The 20,893-nt window shown below is 54.1% G+C and overlaps 1 protein-coding gene across 17 annotated transcripts in view; it reads right to left on the reverse strand.

Annotated features, from left to right (window-relative positions):
• TNS1 (tensin 1) overlaps positions 1-20,893 on the reverse strand; it is a 205,649-nt gene that overhangs the window by 103,074 nt on the left and 81,682 nt on the right. For 14 of the 17 annotated variants that reach the window (XM_021923974.2, XM_031651501.1, XM_031651502.1 and 11 more), the window contains 3 exons: positions 19,097-19,138; positions 6,191-6,232; positions 5,303-5,353 (listed from right to left, as the gene is read on the reverse strand). In XM_021923974.2, the coding sequence (XP_021779666.2) occupies positions 5,303-5,353; positions 6,191-6,232; positions 19,097-19,138 (135 nt within the window). Of the gene's footprint in view, positions 1-347; positions 2,192-4,249; positions 5,268-5,302; positions 5,354-6,190; positions 6,233-19,096; positions 19,139-20,893 lie in introns of those variants that run through there. The other 3 variants (XM_031651504.1, XM_017946965.3, XM_017946966.3) reach the window with 3 other exon arrangements.

Here is a 20,893-nt window from a genome sequence, read left to right on the forward strand (position 1 = left end):
AGGCACTTCGCATCATGCCTGGCATTCGCCAGATGACAGCTGTTGTTTCTGTCGTTACTTTTGTATCAAGAAAAATGAAAAGGGTAGTTACAACCAAACATTCACCTCTATAGAAAATCAACACCCTGCATCGCCTCTACCCATCCTTCCAGCCACCTCATAGGATTCAGAATCGGGATGCCCCGCTTCTAGATTCTCAGACCTCCTGAGCCCATTGACACCGTCCAAACACCCATGTGCCTCTCGGAAAATGGCCTTTTCCTCCCACCAACTTGCAGCCTCTTCTTCGAGGAGACAGGACCACAATCTGCCAAGAAAGGAAGAAACTGAAGCACAGAATAACTTACCCTCAAGTCCCTAGGAAGTTGATGGCCAGGCAGGATTCACACTCCAACCCGGGGCTTGACCATGGGGTCTCCAAGAAGAGGAGACCCTGCACCCCTCTCCTGGCTCTGCAGTGCCCACGAGGCAGGATAGGTGGGCTCCGAGGCCCAGCTCTCAGCTGAGCCCCAAGTTAGAGCAGCTCTGCTAAGAGGGGGACCCTCCATCCAGCCTTCGGGAAGAAGGCTCTGCCTAGAGTCCGCTCTGTCCCAGCTGCCTCGGACCAATGAGCAGCCCCGCAGCAGTGAAGGAAGGAACAGCCAAGTGCGGCTATCGGGGGGAAGTTTCTAAGTCTCACAGCTCTTCTGGCCCTGAGGACTCCAGTTTGCATGAGTCAAGCTTGGGGGTGGGGGGATTAGAGAAGGGTGGAGCTGGGAGTCAAGGAGTGATTGTGTTTGGTTTTCAAGACCCAAACCAGGCTGTTCCAAAACTACCCGCTCAGTGGAACACAGAAACCCAACACTTCATCCATCTCCATTCCACTGGTCCCTAATGAGGAGTCCCTGAATCTCCCCAGGCCCTAGGCCCTGCTCCAGGCCCCAGGGCCACCCTGCTATAAATAGCCCCTTGGGTTTCATCTGTTGCTGATCCGTAGCCACTTTTGGAGGAAGCCACCACAGCTGCTTTGAACAACTGGAAGCCACAACGGTAGCCAAGACGTGAGGTGTGGCCGGGAGCATGGGACCAGACCCAGGGAGCTGGAGAAAGACAATGGGCCATATTGAGATGGGCTTGGCAGGGGGAACTGGGGAACCAAGGGGAGCTGGGAGCCTGCAAAGGTGCAGGGGTAAGCAGGACGAGCAGGGCAGCAGACCTGGCTCCCGTTTCCCCACCGCCCTCTTCCAAACGTTACAACACTCCACATTCCTCAGCCTCCCCACCCCAAAAAAAGCCAGCGAAGATAAATAAAAACTTGGCCCAAACAGAGTCTGGCCAGGCCGCCTCCAGAGGTGATAAGGCAAAGTCCAAGCCTGCTCTGCTCCACCGGGCGGGGGGGAGAGGAGGGCAGGGGGAGGAAGCCACCCTGGACAGTGACCCCACTGCGGAGGATGGGGGACGAACAGCTGGGACTGTCATCCCCTGATGAATCACTGGGCTGCCCTCTCACTGACGGGGCTTCCTGTTTTCTGCAAAGTTTGGGGGCACGTGACCCTTGCTGGCAGAGAGAGAGCAGACATGCACGGTGACACGTCTGAGTGTCGGTGCACACAGACAGAACTCAGAGAACAACAAATGGGCTGGGGCGGGGGGGTGCGGCATGTCAGCAAACACACCCTAGTGCTCCAGAAACACAGGTGACCTCACACGAGGCTAGAGATGGCGCCTTTGGAAGCATGCCTCATCGTGTAGCTCTTTACAAGCACGGTGGGAGTAAGTCAAGGCATCCGGTCATCCCTGAGCCTCCAATCTTCATGCTCACTCTCTCATTCAGCAAACATCCACCGAGTGCCACCAGCTGTGTCCCCGGCCATGCTCCAGACACCAGGGGACAAAGGAAGTGAAGTCCCTGACCTCAGAGAGCTTGTATTTTACGGACCATGATACTCATCAGCGGGAGGAGGAGAGGTTCCGTCTCATTTACCCATCTGTAAAATGGGCCCCGTACAGCGCTCACATAATCTTCTGCCTACTCTGCATAGAGCCCCTAGGGCAAACGACTACAGGACTTTACAAACTGTTTTAAAAAGGAAAATAAGTTCTCTGCCTGCCTGTAATCCTATCTTTTCCTCTCTGGGGATCACAAAGCACTTTACCCACATGGCTTTGAACTTCTTCCTACCTCCTCTCAAGACATAGATCGATTATAGAACTTTTCTTTTTTTTTTTTTTTTTTTTTTTTTGAGACAGAGTTCATGAAGTCGCCCAGGCTGGAGTGCAGTGGGCGCCGATCTCGCTCGCTGCAAGTCTTCAGCCCCGGGTTCACGCCATTCTCCTGCCTCAGCCTCCCGAGGCTGGGACCACAGGGCTCACCAGCCGGCTAATTTTTTGCATTTTTAGTAGAGACGGGGTTTCACCGTGTTAGCCAGGATGGTCTCGATCTCCTGACCTCGTGATCCGCCCGCCTCGGCCTCCCAAAGTGCTGGGATTACAGGCGTGAGCCACCGCGCCCGGCCAGATTATAGAACTTTTCATCCAACTCTCTAAACACCAAACAGAACTCTCCCCTCTCCTCACCTCCAAAACACTATCCTTCCTTTGCTGAAAGGGCACCATGAAAGGAGACTCCACAGCCTCCTGGACATAGTGTCTTACTTTGCTCACTGTCAGGAAGTTCCTCCTGGTATCTAACCCCCATCCTTCCTGCTGCAGATTCAGCCAACTCTTTTTGCCTTGGTCCTCACTGCAGGCAAGAGCTGATCACCACTCAGACACTACTGGGTTGCTCAAGGTCTATGACCCCAGGTTCTGTTATCTGCCGCCTTCTTCCCCGTCATGAGGCAAGGAGCAGGAACCCCCAGCCTTGGGTGGGGTTGGTTTGAAGCAATGCCTCTGTGGGAAGAGCCCTGCCTTCCTTTGAGGTCCACAGACCAAACACAACAGCTCAGGACCAAAAGAAAAGCCATTTCCTGAGCCCAGGTCCCCAGAGGGCCACAGTTGGGAGGAGGGTCTGTAAGCGAACACCAGGGGCCTTGTCAGGCAGCCAGAGATTGGTGACTGACCTACGTCAGGGGCCCGGCCCCATTCCTACATCTCCTCTGGGGGCTGTGGCCAACCCCCACATAGCACCCCCTTCAGCCACACCTCTTCCCCTCTCCTTCCTGCCCACTAGCCTGGATTTTTCCAAAACAAAGTGCGACACAGCACACTGTCCACAAACTCCACTACACACCAACTCGGCAGGAGGAAAACAGCCATTCCTGCCTGTGAGTCCTGGGCCGTGAGCCAGAGACAGCAACGCAGCTTGACAAACAGCCACATTATCACAGCAGCAGGCCCAGGTCCTCCTCCCCTAGGGTAGACTGCTGGAGAGTCCCGTGGCTGGGCAGGGGATTGGCTCAATGACCCTGGGGCCAACCCAACCTGAGACAGGTGACAGGAGCCTTAAAATTTAGGTTTTCTCTCCTCTTTTGCAGTACACAGGCCGTTCTGCTAACTGCTCACTTGCTTACCCTTCCAAAGCTCATCTTGTCCCTCCTCCCATATCCAGACAAGACAGCACACTTACCCATCTTGACACACAGGCACAGACACATCCATCCCAGATCACCAATACTTTCTTCTTAAAAAAGTCAAAGAGCCTCAGTCACAAATAAACGGCCACCTCTTTCTTCCCTAGGACCAAGGTCATGCACACTCTTGCAATCAAAAGTTCTTCGTGATGTCCAACTTCACTCTCTCTTGCTGTAACACTAGTTGACGGGATCCATCTGGCCCAGGCTGGGAATGTGGGGACAGCAGCTCTAGGATTTGGCTCCTGAGTGTGCTCAGACCATTGGCTAGAAGGCTTGGTTCACACACCATCACCCTGTCCCCTTGCCAAAGGTTAGGAGTTCGGGATAACACCAGACCCCAGCAGCAGTCCCAGGAAGGGATGGAGTGGCATTCACCGAATCATTCAGCAATGCCAAGCCTCTGTTTCCTCATCTATAAAGTGGACTCGTAGGCTCTGCCATACAGGGGTATCAGGAGGATCTCAAAACAGCCAACAGAGCTCCCAGCCCTTAGTCAAAATAACAGTAATAAGAATGGCTCACAGTTATTGAGCACGTATGATATATTTTGAGTACATGAAGCTTGTACATCCTTGGTAGTAGGTACACACAAAAGATTAGGTTCCCCCTGCACCCCAGCCCCAGAAACATTACAAACAGGGACAAGGGCCCCTCCCCAGTACGAGTACCCCATGCCCAGAGGAACTCACGCATACCTTGAGCAGAGCCTCCCCCACTAATTTAAGAGGCATGCTCCCTGCTCCACCTGGAGAGGTCCCATGCGGCCCTTGGGATGCTGCCGCTTTGTAGGGCTGGACATGCAGGACTGCCCCAGGGCAATGTGGCGGTGGCAGTGGGCTCACCACAGGAGTCAGGCTGCCTATAGGAGCTGCCCCTCCTGCTCCCGCAGCACTCCCTCCAGGGCCCTCCCCACCGTGGGTCAGGCAGCTGTCAGATGATAGGGCCTCGTGCCATCAACATCTACCCCTGTGCCAACCACCAAAACCACTCCCTGTTCCTCTGCAGCCCAGGGCGGGTGAAGATGGAGGGGCCAGCACAGGAGGCACTGTGAGAGAGGGGCAGGGAAGAAAGGAGAAAGCCCCACTGTGCTGGGAGTCTGCCCCTGGGGTGTGGAGACAAGCCCAACCCCAAACGAGGCTCAAAGCACGTCCTGGAAGAGCCCCTGAGCCCTTCTGCGGGATCCTTCCATTTCAGGCATCTGCCCCTTCCCCTCTCCCCAAAATGGGAGGCAGGAGGAGCCCAGGGGGACCCGTGGACCCATCTACCAGCCTCCTCCTGAAGCAACAGCATCTAAGCCACACAGTGGTGCTTGCTATTTTCTAAGACTCTTGTCTCCAGGGAAGCAGGCCCTACCACTTCCCCAAGGACTAAGACGGCCCCAAGAGTCAGGGCTCCTTCTCTGCCTCAGCCCTCAGTTTCCCTTGCTGTGGTTTTGCGCGTTTCCCCTTGCTCCCCATGGCCACTCATCACACACCAGCCTGCCGTAGCATGCCCTCTCTCCTCCCGCCCGGCCTGAGCACTGAGGCCTGGCGCAGTCGCGGACAATGAGCTCTGGATCCCGCTTAGATGGAGGTGGCAGCCAAGACGAGGGCCCAGCCTGTAAGGAAACGGGCCTGCCCACAATCCCAGCCTCTCCTTCTACAGAGAGGTAAGGGAAGCCCACAAAACAAGGCATTATCCACCTTTCACCCCATTCCCCCTGGCCACCAGGGCCCAGCCCCATCCTTCTTCTCCCCCTCCACACTCACGTTGTCCTCGAGGCTTTTCCGTGTGTTTCCACCCCGGGAGGCTCCTTCTCCCTGCAGACAGAGAAAAGGCAGTCAGAGAGGGGAGGCAAGAAAAATAATCAAAACGCACCCAGGTCTTCCACCTGCTGGGTTCGTCAGGAGTGGCAGATGAGGAGGTTGGCAGAGGGGCCTGGAAATAACTTTGGTGTTTGTTTCACATTTCTTTGCTCATATCAAGGCCTCCCCAGAGCTAACCAGACCCTCTTGTTTACAACTCACCACCACTTCTGTGGGAGATACTGTTATTCTCATTTTGCAGATAAGAAAACTGAGGCATAGACAGGCTCATGCTTTGGCCACAGTCACATAATTAGAACCTTGGCGGAGTCAAGGTTTGAACTGAAGTCCTTCATCTCCAAGCCCATGATTTCCTGCTGATCATCACCAGGAGATCTCTCTCGGCAGTTAACCTCAGTTTCCCCATTGCGGAACCCACCTACTTTCCTCCCTTCAATCTTGCACATAGCCTGGAGGAAACTGTCCGTCTCTCAGCTAGGTCAGAAAGACCTGTTTGGAAAGATCTGCCTGGCTTTCTCACATTCTGCATATTTCATAAGGAAGCCCACATTTAACTACCGGCTGCTCCCTCTCAGCTCCCACCCCGCCTCTCCCTCTCTGCCTGCCCAGTTGCCTAGCAGCCCATTTCCGAACACACGGGGATAGTCAGACGCCCTTCTCCCAGCGTCAGCAGCCACCCCACTACTTCCCCGCAAGTTCCCCAAATCTATTCTGGAAGCATTTCCCCAACCACATCTGTCCGCTCTCCCCCAAATCCACTCTCCACTTCTGGCCTTCTCACTCCTGCTCAGGCTGTTCCGTCTCCCTCCACCACCATCTGCCATCACTCACCGTATCCACTACATTCTTTGGTGTGTTCTCAGTGGTGATGGGCTGTAGACAGAAGGAGAAACAGCATGAGCCCTCAGGGCAGACATCCCAGGGATGGGCTCTCTCCCCATGGCTGGTGGCCCTGATGGGCAGAATGCCCCCTGAGACAGGGATGATGAGGCCAACCCAAGACTCAGGCATAATCTGGTTGGCCCTAAGCACAGGGGGAAGAGTGTGGCATGCAGAAAACCATCCTAATAGTGCTAGAACCATCCAGTTCTACAAACCTTCACCAAAGACCCACGCTCGGTGCCCGGCGTCAGTCCTCTGGTTCTTACAGTTGCTGACCCTCAAATTGGAGGGGTCAATGACCTACAGCATCTCATTTATTCCCAAGAATCCAGGAGGTGAGTACCATTGCTACCTTTTAGCCCCACTCTACAGATAAGAAACTTAAATGACTGAGCCAACATCATCAACTCTAATAGAGACGGCAGGATTTGAACCCCATGTTGGGGCTTTAAGTGATATCCCAACAGTCTGAAATAGTGCAGCCAGCCAGTCTCATTACTTCAGTGGGCTTTCAGGCCGCCCACCATTGGGCCTCACACACCTCCATTTCCAAGCACAGAGGCTCTGCTCCATCAGCCCCGGCCCCTAAACCCTTCTTGCTTGTTCCCACATCCAGGTCTTTACTTGTGGAATGCCTTCCCCTCTTTTCCTACAAGGAGGGCTCTCTTCCTCCAGTTAGCCCTCCCTGGCCACCGCAGCAAGTGGGATCTCTTTCCCACCTCTGAACTCCAATCACCTCCCTGTCTGGTCCTCAGTGTATGAATAATCTCATCATGGGAACACATGACTTTTTTCCCCAACTACTGTTTTATTTGTGATTCTTATTCCACCTTCATCCGAAATAGATTCAAAGCAACATTTGGACCAATTCATTTGGAAACTCCCTCCTACCAGGGTGGATGTATGCATAGTGGGCCATCAACAAACACCTGTTGGCTGATCCCATTCCTTACCCCGGCACCCTCCTTTCTTCACTCAGAGCAACAGAAGGGCTTCCTACTAAAGATGGTCTGATTTCTCCCCATAGCAAGAAGAGAAGCTTCTTATGCCAGGTTCACCTCTTGACCAGAATCTAGGGCTCCGTTTCCAACTCAGTAAAGTGGTTATGGGGCCCTCAAATTGGGCAGAAAGGCCTGAGCACAACTGCAAAGGTTCTGGAGCAGAGCTTGGCGAGGACGAGTGTGACCCAGGTTTAAGACCATGTGTCTCAGCGCAAGAGGCAGCTGCTACAACCCCATCCCAAAGAGCTGAGGGAGGAGCTGCTCATGTCCAAAGGCAGGGGAATGGACAGAATGCCCCTCTAAAAGGTTCCCGCATCAGGGAGGAGTGGGCCCAGATGGGCATGGAGGAACAGACTGGGCTGAGCGGAGGTAACAGTGCCCTCTCTGGAAATGGCCCAGACTCGTCTACCCCTACTGCCTGGAAGACAGGCGGCTGAAGACAAAACTCCTTTCCAGGGGATGAAACTTCCTGAGCAGTTCAGGACCAAGGCAGCTGGGGATGGTAAAGGGACAATGGGGTCCAGGCACAGGGGTTGGGGGACTGGGGCAAACCCCTCCCACACATCTCCTCCACTCTCCTCCCCACTGCTAGGTACACCCCCTTCTCTCCACCCGGAGTCTGAGGATGGCTCTGGAGGAGGAGTAAAGATGCCATGTTCTGCCCTTTCTCAGCTCAGCCATAATCCTAACCCACTAATCCCCTAGCCCACTCAGGGTAAGCTGGAGCTCTTGGAGCTGCCTGCTTATTAGGACCAGGTGCTCCCCTCAGCCGCCAACAACCCAACCCCACCCACCCCTCTACCAGGGACCCCACCCCCACTAGAGCAGTGTCAGCCACCCCAGGCCCTCTCCACCCCCCAGCCTTTCCCTTCTTTTGCAGGGGCTCTGTCCTTCCCATGTGGAGACCTGAGGGTGGGCAGAACAGCCCAGCTGCCTCATCTCAGAGCTGCTCTGGTCTCCTGTGGGAAGGAAGGGAACTCCCGGAAGGCAGACCACAACGGCACTGAGACACAAACCCAAAGCCCTCACTCCTGACCTGTCCGCTACCCAGCCTGCTAGAATGGACAGACATGGAATGGGCTGGACAAGCTAAAGATGATACACCTGCCCCAGGCCCTTTCAGGGCCCAGATAAGCCTCTTCCTTCTCTGGTTAAAGCCTCCTAATAGGCCTCGACCCTCAATAGAGCATGAGCCCAGGGGTCTCAAACTTGAACGAGCATAGCACCACCCAGAGGGCTGTTGATACACAGGTGCCTGGGCCACCCCACATATACACAGTTAGACCTAGGATGGGACCCAAGGACGTGCATTTCTACCAGGTTTCCAGGCAACACAGGTCCCAGATGCTTCTCCGAGAACAACCAGCCCGAGCTAACAGCTCCCTTGCCACCAGGCAGGACAACTCCAGCTCAAAATCAGCTTGGGAGCAGGTGGCAGGATTTGGACCTACTGCTCCCTAAAAGACCTTGGCAGCAGACTGCTGGGGTCCACATGCTAATTCTCTCGGCTGCTACCTAACTATGCAACCTTAAGCAGGTCACCTTGTCCTTCCTGCTCCTCAACAGGCCCGCACAGGGTTATGTTTTGGGGATCAAATGCAATAAAGCACATAAAGCACTTAGAAGTGTACAAGACACTAGGAAGCTCTCAATACTTGTCAGCTATCACTATTATTTATCATCTCTACCCTTGGGGCAGCACTTCATATCCCTGAGGCCCAGGCCCTCTCCAGCCCACCCTGCCTCACTGTGACCCTCCTGCCCCACCCCTCCTGGGTCTGGCATGGTGCAGACAAGGGAGCTGAAGTCAATATTAGAAACCACAGGCCTCAGCAGTGCAAGAGAAACTTTCTCCTCCTGCCAGTGATCATCTGAGCACCATCCCCTTTGCCCCCACCCCTTCCCCATGCCAGCTGGAGGGCAGCCACATGGTGACGCTTGCCAGAGATCAGATGCCTTCAGCTTACTGGTTGAGATGCTTCCTGAGGAGCTAAAAATTTCCAAACCCCCACTCCCCACACCATCTAAACACCCGAGTTGTCCTGCAGTGTTTGCAAACACAGCCAGTATGCATGCTGCCCACCCCTCCTTTGCCCTCCAACCCAACTCTCCCAGGATTCAAGTCCTATTTCTCTGTTTCCCAACCACTGCCAGCCTTGGGGCTACTGGGAAGGAAAAAGGCATGGGACTGGTAACAGGAGGGCAGGATCCCCTGAGGCTGCCACTGCTCCATGCCCTGCAGGGAGACCAGAGCCAGTGGGAAGCCCTACCATTGACACTGCCTAGTGAGTCCAGCTGGCACTCCTGGGACCCTCTGGAACTGAAGCCCCTGACCTTTGTCTTCACTCCATTCCTGGCCAGGATGTTTCTACAGCTACCACACACACACACACACACACACACACCATCCTTGCATGCCACTCCTAGGGACATGGGCTCTGAGAGGGACTTAAGACATCATCTCCTCCATCCCCCTGTTCCACACATGGGGAAATTGAAGTACAGGGAGGTCTGATCTGTCGAGCCTTTCATGGTGAGGTTCGTGGCATGACTGGAGCTGGTTCCCAGGTTTGTAAAGCCCACTTCCAGGCTCATCTCACTGCCCTCACCCTTGGCCCCAGCCATCCTGCTGGCAGGGTTAGCTGGTACCTCCCTGCGGGCTCTTCTTCTCCTTCCTCCTCAAGTCAGCTGCAGAGGGATGAAGTGGGTGGAGCCCAAACACAGACAGACCCCTAGGTCTGACCCCACCCACTGCCCAGTCCCAGAACAAAGCCTGGAGCTTAAGGTCTCCAGGCTTTCCAAAGTGAGAGCAGCTGACTCACTGTCCCACCAAGGGTCTTCCAGAGTCCCCCTTACCTCCAGGAGGGACAACTCAGAATCCAGTTTAGGAGCAGGTAACAGGTTGCTACCTGAAAAGCAAGCCCTGCTCTTAGCGGGCCCCTCTGCTCTAGAGTCCCAAAGCCAGCAGTTAGAGCACAGCAAGGTGGGGACTAGGGCGAAGCCCTTGGGGCACAACATTTAAGAAGGCATCCGTCTCACTCTCAGGTCCTGCGAGTGCACTTGCATAATCCTGAGAGTGATGACTCTTCAGATCTTACACCATAGAGGCCTCACTTGCCTGGCCCTCGTCCTAGCCCTGGCCCTGAGATGCCTTTTCATAAACTTAGTGCAAGAACTACAACTATTCTTTCAGGGCTGGCAATGCCCGGAACATAGTGCTGGGCTCTTTGCTTTCCTGATCACCAGTCCTCAAAACCACCCTGGGAGGTGAGCATTACCACACAGTACAGTTTAGGAAACTGAGCGCCTGGGAGATGCAGTGACTTGCCCAAGTTTCCACAGCCAGTCAGCAGGAGAGCTGCTGTTTGAACCTTGCTCCTCACCTCCCCATCATGCTATCTCCCCTCTCCCTGGCAATGATCTCTAGGCAGTTCCTCTGATAACTGCCTTCCTGTGGGGAACAAGCTTTCTGAGAAGTGAAGGCTAGTTGTAGCAGGTCTTCTGTCCAGGTCCTCAGTAGGAAGACACTTCTTAACCACACTTCCACAGAAAGAATAGGAACCGGGCTGCAGTAGGAAAGACTGAGATCAGACAACAGAGAAAACTTCCTGAATTCGAGGGGTCGGGAACCACAGGGTGGATAAGGGAAGCTCCACATCCTTTCCTCAATTTTTTTCCAAAAAAAGACATACATGCCCTCTCCACACATGCCTTTACCCTCCCCCACTGCATGGGCCTGAGGAGGGGCGAGGAGGGGCCAGGAGGGGCCTTTGTGCTGGAAGGTTGGGGGGTGGCTGCCATGACTGCCTGGAGGCTCACACAGGAGGACATGTCAGTGGCCTGCAAGGAGGGTGGGCTGGGAAAAATATATCTGTGCTGCTGTTTTGGAGGAAGGAAACAACAGGATGGGGGAGGTTCCCAAGCCTGAGCTCAGGGATGAGGGGAAGGGGACTGGGGAGGAGGGTGTGCAGAATGCGGGCTCAGCCTCCGGAGGAACATTCCGTCCAGAAATTCCTTACACCCTGCCCCTTTCCACCCTCCAACTCTCCCAACTCTGGCCCCCTGGGAGGCCTGGAATCTGGGCGGTCTGGGGGCCAAAAAGACCACCCCATGACATCACATCTACTGCCACGGCAATGAACCGTGAGGTCACGGCGCACTGCCTATCAAGAGGGGAAGGAACTGGGAGCCGGCAGGGAGGGCTAGCGAGGGCTGGAATGGCCTCAGACCCAGGACCCAGAGAAAGTTATTCCAGGCTCACTTGTTTCAAAAATAGAAGCATAAGCAAATGCAGGGAAGGGGCTAAAAACAGAAGGGAAGGGCAGGGAAACAGCCTTCATGGGGCACTTGGAGCATGGCAGCCTCTGAGATGGCACGTTAGAGGCGTGGCCCCATTTAATCATCCCCACATACAGACCTATGAGAGCCCTTTATCAACAGCATAATTACAAAACCAAGGCAGTGGCGGAAGGCAGCAGAGGGAGACAGCTCTTTCTCCATGCCCCGTGCCTCCCAAGGCATCACCTCCCTTCACTGTCACAAGCAAGGGCTCTAGAAGGAGTACTTTGAACACCTTTCTGCAAATGAGGAGACGGAGTTTCCAGGGAGGGTGGCTGCTCAATGTGAGATCAGGTCTGCGCCTCTGAGTCTGAGACCTCTGAGGTCTGCACCTCCCAGAGCCCTGTGCTCTCCCCTCCCTCAGTCTTGAGAAAGTGGGAGCCAATGGGTAAGGGCTGGAGAAAGAGTGCTGAGCAGACAGGGCTGGCAGAGGACGCTGGCAGTGGAGCCTGCGACCCTGAAGTGTATCTGCTCAGTTGCTCCAGGGGCCCCATCGTCTCCCAGCAGGCCCAGGCCACCAGAGGAAAAAGAATAGGCTCCATGTGATTAAGGGGAAAGTTATGTCTGATTTCTCCACAGGCGAAGGATCTGGCCAGATCACGCCTGTCCTCAACCCCTTCTCCTAATTCACCTCGAGGGGCCCAACACCCAAATCCTGGCTGAGGCTGTGCAATGGTGGACACCCCCACTGCAGCCAGCTTGCACAGGTTGGAGTATTTTGTGCTGTTTCTTGTCATGTCCTTCACTGGTTATGGCTTTCCTCCCCGACTTGACCAGGCACTGGAAGCCTATGCCCTTCCTCCACACCCCTCCAGCCACCCTTGCCTATAGCCTTGGAGCCACACTGAGCATCTATGCCAGCCCTGCCCTCCCCGACAGTCCCTCCCTGCCAAGCCACCCTGAAACTGGCAGCAAACTCCCAGTTCTAACACTCTGCTTTGGGTCACTTCCCCACTCGGGGACTCAGGATAGCCCTTAATGCTTAGCACGTCAAGTTCAAGTTCCCCAGTGTGGTTTGTGGACTCCTCCAATATCTGGCCCCTTCTCCCTCCAGCCACTCCACTGTTTACTCTCTCTTCTCCAGCGTGCAGCCTCTGGTCACAGCTGCTCAGTCCCACCAGGCCTATCACGCTCGTCCCTGCCCCCATTTCTGCACCCATACTGCTCCCACCACCAGCCCCAGGCAGGGCCACCAAGGGTTGTTTGGGCCCCGGTGATACAAGATTGCCCGGTTCTCTCTTCCCCCTAGCAAGACAGACTTGCCCAAAACATTTATACTAGATTGCCTGGCCCTCTTTCAGACTCAGCAATTGGTATCCAGGTCCTACACCCTCTCTGTTTCAGCCCTGCTACCTTCCAAAATGCCCTCCCTCCTTCCCTCCTCTCTTCTATTTGTTCCAGACTTAAACTAGGCTTGAACAGAAGGCAGGTTTCCCCAACCACCACAGCACGAGCAAATCAAGCAAATCACTTCCTCTCCTGAACACCAAGGCTACCACCTCTCGTCAAAACCCCAGAGTCAGGCACTATTTCCATAGTGTAGTTCTCTCTCTCCCACTGAACAGAGGGTTCCCCAAGGTCAGGACCCTTCACCCTACTTGGACTTTTCAAAGCAAGGGTTACAGGGGAGGTGTTCAGCACATTCAGGGATGCCTTAGCCTTTGTGTATCTTGTCACTTCGTAACCCAGTCAAATGGCAGGACCTCAGTGAGCGTGAGGACTTCTACCCAGGCAGCTCCTTGAGGAGGGGATCTTCCATCAGCATGGTGCCTTATACCTGATAAGTATCAGTGAGAATGTTTTGTGTTTTTTGTTTGTTTTGTTTTTGTTTTTGTTTTGAGACGGAGTCTCGCTCTGTTGCCAGAATGGAGTGCAGTGGTGCGATCTCAGCTCACTGCAACCTCTGCCTCAGCCTCCCGAGTAGCTATGACTACAGGTGTGAGCCACCACGCCCAGCTAATTTTTGTAGTTTTAGTAGAGATGGGGTTTCACCATGTTGGCCAGGATGGTCTCGATCTCTTGAACTTGTGATCCACCCGCCTCAGCATCCCAAAGTGCTGGGATTATAGGCGTGAGCCACCATGCCCGGCCTAAATGCTGTTCTTTAAGAAGCACTTTGAACTCCTTTTGGCAAATGAGGAGACTGAGTTTCCTCCTCTTTCTGATGACCTTAACCTACCAAGTTCTACTTTGCAGAACAATGGAAAATGAGTTTATTTGCCTTTCAACATATTCTCACTCCCATTCTGCACCCATTCCATGTCTTGTCTCTCTAGGCTAAGCAGCCCTAGGGGTTGCTCAGGTTGGGGTTTTCAACCTCCCTCCCCATGCTCAGCATCCTCTTGGGAATGCAATGCTCAGAGCTTGCACCTCCCCTTTGAAAATCAGCCATTTTTTCAGGATTTCCCAAGGATGGCCACCCGTGGCCTGCCCAGTGCCTTGGGATGAAATGCATCAGGTCAGAGTTCAGGCTGACTGAAGTGACTGTACATCACCCTTGAGGGAGCAAGCCCGCACACTGAAGCTGAGTGCTCCACTCTCTTTCTCTGCTTTCAATTGACATCACACCCTTCTCTGCTTCCGTGAGGCAGCACAGTGCCTTCTAACCTCAGATCTGACACTGGGAGACCTTCAGAAAGTCACTTAAGAAGATCAGGGCCTGTTTCCTTATCTGCAAAAGAACAGGATGGGACTAGACAGCATCTACAGTCCTCTCCACCCTGTGGCTCCAGGTCTACTCCATGCCCATCTGTCTTCGAGAAGCACTGACACCTGTGGCAGAAAGGAACCCTGAAGCCCCAGCACATAGAACAGTGCCTAGCACTGAGGGGTCCTAAGCCCAGGGGGTAGGTGCTCAAGAGATATGTATTGGCAAGATGGCTGGATGGTTACATGGATGGACAGACCCTCCCCCACATCCCAAGCCTACTGGCAAATAGAGAAGCTAGCTGTTTAGAAAGAGGGGCCCAGGAGAAGTCCATCACCCAGCAACATCGCATACTTACATCAGGAGCAAGCACCAAGGGCAGCCTAGGGAGAAAAGCAGACCAAGAATCCACTCCTGACCCAGCCCTGCCACTGCGAGCTATGTGACCGTGAACAAGGCACCCGGTTTGCTCCATGCACAGTTTGTTCCTGTCTTCCCAGGATGGGCTCGGGCCTGCCAGGCTTCCACACAAGTCACTGTGGGGTCCCAATGGTCCCACGTCATGGAAAGGGCTTTGAAAACGGCAAGGGCTATGCAAGTGACAGTGATATCAGTCATTATTTGTGCTTAGGAGGGTGAACTCTGGTGCCAGACCACCGTGTCAGAATCCCAGCTCCCCTTTTAATAGCTCTGTGACCTTCAGCTTCAGTTCTTCATCTGTGACATTGGGATCATCACAGCACCTCCCTCATTGCACTGTCATCAGGATTAAATCAGTCTATTTTTGTAAAGTGTTTAGAACAAAGCTCGGCAGATATGAAGTTCCAGTAAAGGGTTAATTTCTCACTGTTGCTATTATCACTATTATGAGTGAAACCAGCCTCCTCGGACTCCCATGGTGTCCCTCTTCAATCCAAGCATGATTTCCTCCTGGGCAATTTCTATTCCCCATTCACCTCCTCCCCTCCAGACCCCCCACCCCGACCTACAGACCTCCAAGTCATTCTACAGTGACATTCCAAGCCCCTGTGCTGGGCCTGCCTGGGCGAGGAGAAGCAATGTGCACACCATTCCACCCCCAGTCCAGCTCTCCTGCCCACAGAAGACCTGACATCCGCCGACCTTGGTGGCCAACCCATTTGGCGATCACCCTTGAAAAATTCCTTTGACTCTTATTTTTCAGAAGTTGAGAAAAGCTGCTTCAGCTCTTTCCAAGGATCAGGAGTGTCTGTGGCAAACAAGCCCCCTCACCTCTCCATCCTGCCCCACCAGTGCCCCACAGGAGGGTGGTGACCCTAGGTCCCTTCTACCCAAGGCCTTGGGCAACATCTGTTGAGTAAGATGAAAACATGGTTGAAGATTAAGCCACTTTGCCCTGGCTGGCCCGGGCGCAGGCTGGGAAATGTGTTTGGCTGGCAGGGCCTGAAGCTGGGCAGAAATTCTATGTCTGAGAGGAGGGGTCCTAATCCCAGGGGTTGGAATTTAAGCAAGATCAGTGAGAAGGCCAGACAGAGAGCTGGAGCTGAACTGAGACATGAAGAAAACACAACACACAGAAGGACAGACACACCATGAGGGACAGGGAATGGGCAGGGAGGCTGGAGAGCAGCCTACTGAGGCTGAAGGGCAGGCAACAAATGGAAAAGGAAGGAAAAATACAAACCCGCCCTTTCCTCCCTCTTGTGAACCTGTTCAAAGCACTTGCCTCGCCCGCCCGTGAGGAAACAGGTGCTGAGTGCTCTTGGGGAAGCCAAACTTTCTCCCGGTTTCCCCTGGGCCACTTTCCCACTCCCCAGGGACAGTAGCAGAGCTTCCAGTTGAAGGCAGCTGCCACCCTCCCCCATGGCCCCCCACCTTTAGGACTCGACAGCCCCACCCATTCGCCAGCTAGGGAACAGGAGCCATAGCAGTCCTGATTATTGAGTACCCAATCTGCCAGACATCGGGCTGAATGCCTTCCTTCCAGCCATTCAAGAAACATATATGGAGCACCTACCGTGTGCAAGGCAGTGGGGACACAACACTGAACAGAACAGATAAAACTCCCTTGTCGTAATGGAGTTTACACGCTGGCGTGGGCAAAGCCCCTTAAACAAGACAAATAAGTAAAATGCATCGTGTATCAGGGGCGATGCATGCTGAGGGGCAGTGGAAGCATGGAAGGGAGACTAGGTGCTGGGGAAAGGGAAATGCTGACCCTTGAATAAAGATTTGAGGTTCGGCCAGGCGCAGTAGCTCACGCCTGTAATCCCAGCACTTTGAGAGGCCGAGGCAGGAGGATCATATGAGGTCAGGAGTTTGAGACCAGCCTGGCCAACCTAATGAAACCCCATCTCTACTAAAAATGCAAAAATTAGCAGAGTGTGGTGTTGTGCGCCTGTAGTCCCAGCTACTCAGGAGGCTGAGGCAGGAGAAATTGCTTGAATCCGGGAAGTGGAGGTTGCAGTGAGCCAAGATCGCACCACTGCACTCCAGCCTGGGCGACAAAGTGAGACTGTGTCTCCAAAAAAAAAAAAAACTTGAGACTGGGGGAAAAGCCTTACGGGTATTTGCAGGAAGAGCATTCCAGGCAGGGGGAAATAGCAAGTGCAAAGGCCTGGAGGCATCATGTATGTTCAAGGACCAGCAGGAAGGCCAGATGGCTGAAACAGAGCGAGTGAGGCGCTGAGAAGGAGATGAGGTGAGAAAGGAAAATGACAAGACACAGGTGAATGAGAAGGAGCTGAAGCAAGAGGAAACCTGTCATGTAGGGCTGCTTGGGCCAATGGAAGTACCTGAGCTTTTGCTCCAGTGAAATGGGCCAGCACTGAAGGGCTTTGAAAACAGGTGAATTAAATGGATTAATGTGCTTACTTTGGTCTTTTGGCAACCTTACAGCATAGGTACCGTCACTAACTCCCATTATGAAGAAGAGAAACAGAGGTCCAGGGAGGTTAGCAATGTCAGGGTCATACACCAAGGAGCAGGGGAGCTGGGATGCAGAAGGAGGTGGTCTAACTTCCTTGCTCTTTACTGCTGGGGAGGCGGGTTGTGACTCAGGCAGGGGAACCTCTGGGAGCACAGTCTGGTGTCATAGCCATTTCACTACCAGGCGGCTGATCCAGCCTCCTCGAAGGGCAGAGCCCCTGCACAGGTGGGGCACATCACAGAGACACGCAGCCTTGCTCAGGCATGAGTCTCTTCTGGATTCTAACTGCAGTCCCTCCAGCTGGAATGCCAACCTATTCCCTTTTGTCCCAACCTCTGACCGCTCTTCATGTAAACAAAGCTCATGAGACTCCCAGCAACCAAACATCTAGCTTCTGCCTGGTGGTCCCTAAACCCTGGACCCCCAGCCTCATAAAGCAGCCAAGAACATTCTGTTCTTAGCCACAAGGTGGGAGTTCAGCTGCAATAAGGAGAAATGTACACTCGCCCCTCCCCGCCCGCCCTCCTCGGACTCCCATGGTGTCCCTCTGCAATCCAAGCGCGATTTCTTGCTGGCAGTTCCAAGCCCGACTGCAGTCCACCCCCAGCCCCCGCTGTTGCCAGATGACCCTCCACTGGGCTCCGTGTGAATAACACTCCACATCTGCAGCAGCAGGGCTGGGCAGCACTGAGGCCCAGGAGAGCCTGGCCCTAGTGAGACCAGGGAAGGAGGGACCACTGCAAAGAAGGTAAACAGCCCCAGCAAGGCCTGAGCCGGAACGTGCAGAGCAGTGACACTCAGAGTCCCAAGCACTTCTGTGCACTTCATTTCACTCCATCACCACCCTGAATAGGGAGGGAGGGAGGGAGAGGGTACACTCATCAACATGGAGGGGGCCCTTGGAGCATCTTGACAGAAAGGAAAATGGAGGTCCAGAAAAAAAACAGGATGGGACCACCCACTTGTCATACAGCAAGTGGATATTGATGAAAGGAAGGAGACTCTGCGGCCTGACTGAGCGCCCAGTGTCTGGGCTGAGCAAGTCACCACAGAGATGTGTGAGGTACCTACAACTGCTTGAGCTCCAGGACAGCCTCGCCCCGCCCCAGGCTCCTGCTAACATCAGTACCGACACAGGCACCTCCACAGCCTGATCCAATTGTGCTCACAAGGTGCCCTTCTGGGACATACCCACACACCTGTACACAGGCACACACGTGCATGCGGGCAGCCCCCTTCCTTCCCCAGCAGCCCCCAGAGCCTTGTCTGCCTCCAGGGCCGCGGTGGGGAGGAAGAAGACCTCTGAAGGGTGAGAAGGTGGTGAGAGGCAGGAAGGAAGACTGCCCAGTGTGCCAAATCAGCCCAGCTGGCATCAGGGTGGAGCAAGACCCTCTCTACAGCTCACAACTCACAGGGATCCTGCCCCAGTCCGGGCTATGGTGCAAGCCTGATTTGGGGGTGAGGGGAAAAGAAGTGGGGTAAATGGAAAGGGAGCAGAAAAGCAAAGTCAAGCCAAGGGGCTTAGAGGCAGAACAGAGGTCGCCTGTGGGGTGAAACTGCCCAGGTGAATGGACTCTGAGGGTCATCCCCCACCTCCAGCCCCAGGGTGCCTGACCTGGCACCAGGCAGGCAGAAGGAGATGCGTGGCAGCCCCTGGTCCTTGAGCCCCGGGACAACAGGCACCTGGCCAGGCCTGGAGACACACAAGATGCCCTTTTATGGGTTTTTCTAAGGACGCAAGTCTCAAGGTTGGAAATAGCAGGCACTGCATCTCATCAGAAGGGACCTCATGACTCATTTCCTCCCAGGCCTGCTTCGGCCCAGGGAGGTCGACCCTCCTCCTCCACCTAATTGCCCGACACCCCAGTTACCAACATATTTGGGTCTAAAGAAAGCTGCAGCTGGGAGCTGCGGAGGGAGGGGAGGCGGGGCTTGCAGGGCAAGGAAGGGCCGTCACTCACCACCAGCTCATGGTTGGATGGAGGAACACAGGGGGCAGCCACCTGTGGAAGGAACAGAGAAAGGGCAGGTGAGCATCTCTTGTCTCCAGAAACAGTCAGCACCTCCTGAGGTCACCACATGCCTCCCCCCGCCCCATTCCCTCATACAGGCTGACACTTTCCGGGTTGAGAGTTCTTCAGCAGACTATGGAGCAACACAGAAAAAATACTCCAGCAATAACACCTGGGAAAGGGAGCGGGGGCCGCAGAAGGCAAAAATGAAATGAGTGTAACAATTAAAATTCTGAGACAAATATGCAGATGCTGGGAGACTGGAGGTCACTGCACAGGCATTTCAATAACAGAGGCTTCAGGTAATAAGAAGGAGGATTTTTTTTTTTTTCTCTATGTCCTGAAATTTCTACAATGTGGTAAAATTCATTTTGCATTTTTTAAAACTGTGATTAGGACCATCATCAGAAAAGGGAGAGTCACCACCTTGGTTCTCCCCATTGCTAAGGGATCTCCCCCAAAGTTCAGTGCTGCAGAAGGCTCCTACCAGCTCTGGCAGTTTCCCAGAGCATGCAGGAAGTGGGTTGGTAAAGTGACCCACCAGCCCTTCCGAAGAAAGCCATGAGTGCGGCTAATACATGTGGAAGGCTTGGAGAGGCAGAAGCACCCTCTGTGAGTGAGCTGTGATCTTCACAAGTTTCATGATCCTCATCTTCCTCTCTGATCCAGAGAAGGAGATGGCAACTTGAACCTCCAGACAGAGGGAAGAAGGGAGAGGGGGAGAGTAGACGGGAGGAAGGCAGCCGGGAAGAGGAGAGTAGAGGGGAGGCAGCCAGAGGGAGGAGGAGAGTAGAGGGGAGGGAGGGAAGGCTCCATTGCTCCCTTCCCTGAGATAACATTTTCCTGGCCAGGCCTGGCAGCCGAGCTATTACCCTGACAATTAGCAGGGGCATTATCAGAGACTGAATGTGCTCCTTTTTTCTAGCCAGGACACGTTTTTCTTGGAGCTCAGTCCTCCACCTTGGCTCCAATTCCTGACCTGAACACCAGGCAAGGGGCCCACAGTGGGCACAAAGTGGGAGACTCTCCCTCGGGCATGAGGCTATCTGGGAACAAGCCATGGATGTCCAAAGAGGGGGTAGCTGCCTCCCCCAGACAGGGGGCAACCCCTCCCCACCCACCAGCCCGGTGGAATGGTAGCAGCAAGAGCCCTCAGCCCAGCCCCAGCTGGTGCTGACTGGGCATTGGGCACCCTAGCTGAGCCCTCCCTCCAGCTGACCGCATGCTGTCATCCCACTAGCCCAGGGATTCCCCAGGCTTGACACACCAGCCCAGACAAGGACAGCACCTGTGGGGCAGTGTGCTCCAAGCTCTGGAAGGGGCAAAGTTGGCTGGGAGTTGGCATTCTTGGGTTCTTGACATAGTCAGGCTACAGACTCCCTGCCCAACTCGTTCTCTAGCAAACAGGCCCAAATGGAGTCCTAGCATTTATTCCCCGTTGCTCCACAGAATTCTAGGACTAGTGGGAGAATCACAGGGGGCCAAACAGAACCGACAAAAATAATACCCAATACTATTGAGTGTGTACTAGATGACAGGCATGATTATAAATGCTTTATCTCTGTTAACACCTTTAATCCCTGCAACCACCCAGTAAGATGGGTTACTATTGTTATTTCCTCAGTTGCGGTGCACAAGGCATGGAGAGGTTAAATTGCCCAAGGTCACACAGCTGATAAGTGGCTGAGATTTGAACCCAGGCGTCTAAGTCCCAAGATGAGATGTGAAGGGAAGCTTACCACTCGT

The sequence above is a fragment of the Papio anubis genome, chromosome 10, assembly GCF_008728515.1.
Source record: "Papio anubis isolate 15944 chromosome 10, Panubis1.0, whole genome shotgun sequence".
NCBI classification, from domain to species: domain Eukaryota; kingdom Metazoa; phylum Chordata; class Mammalia; order Primates; family Cercopithecidae; genus Papio; species Papio anubis.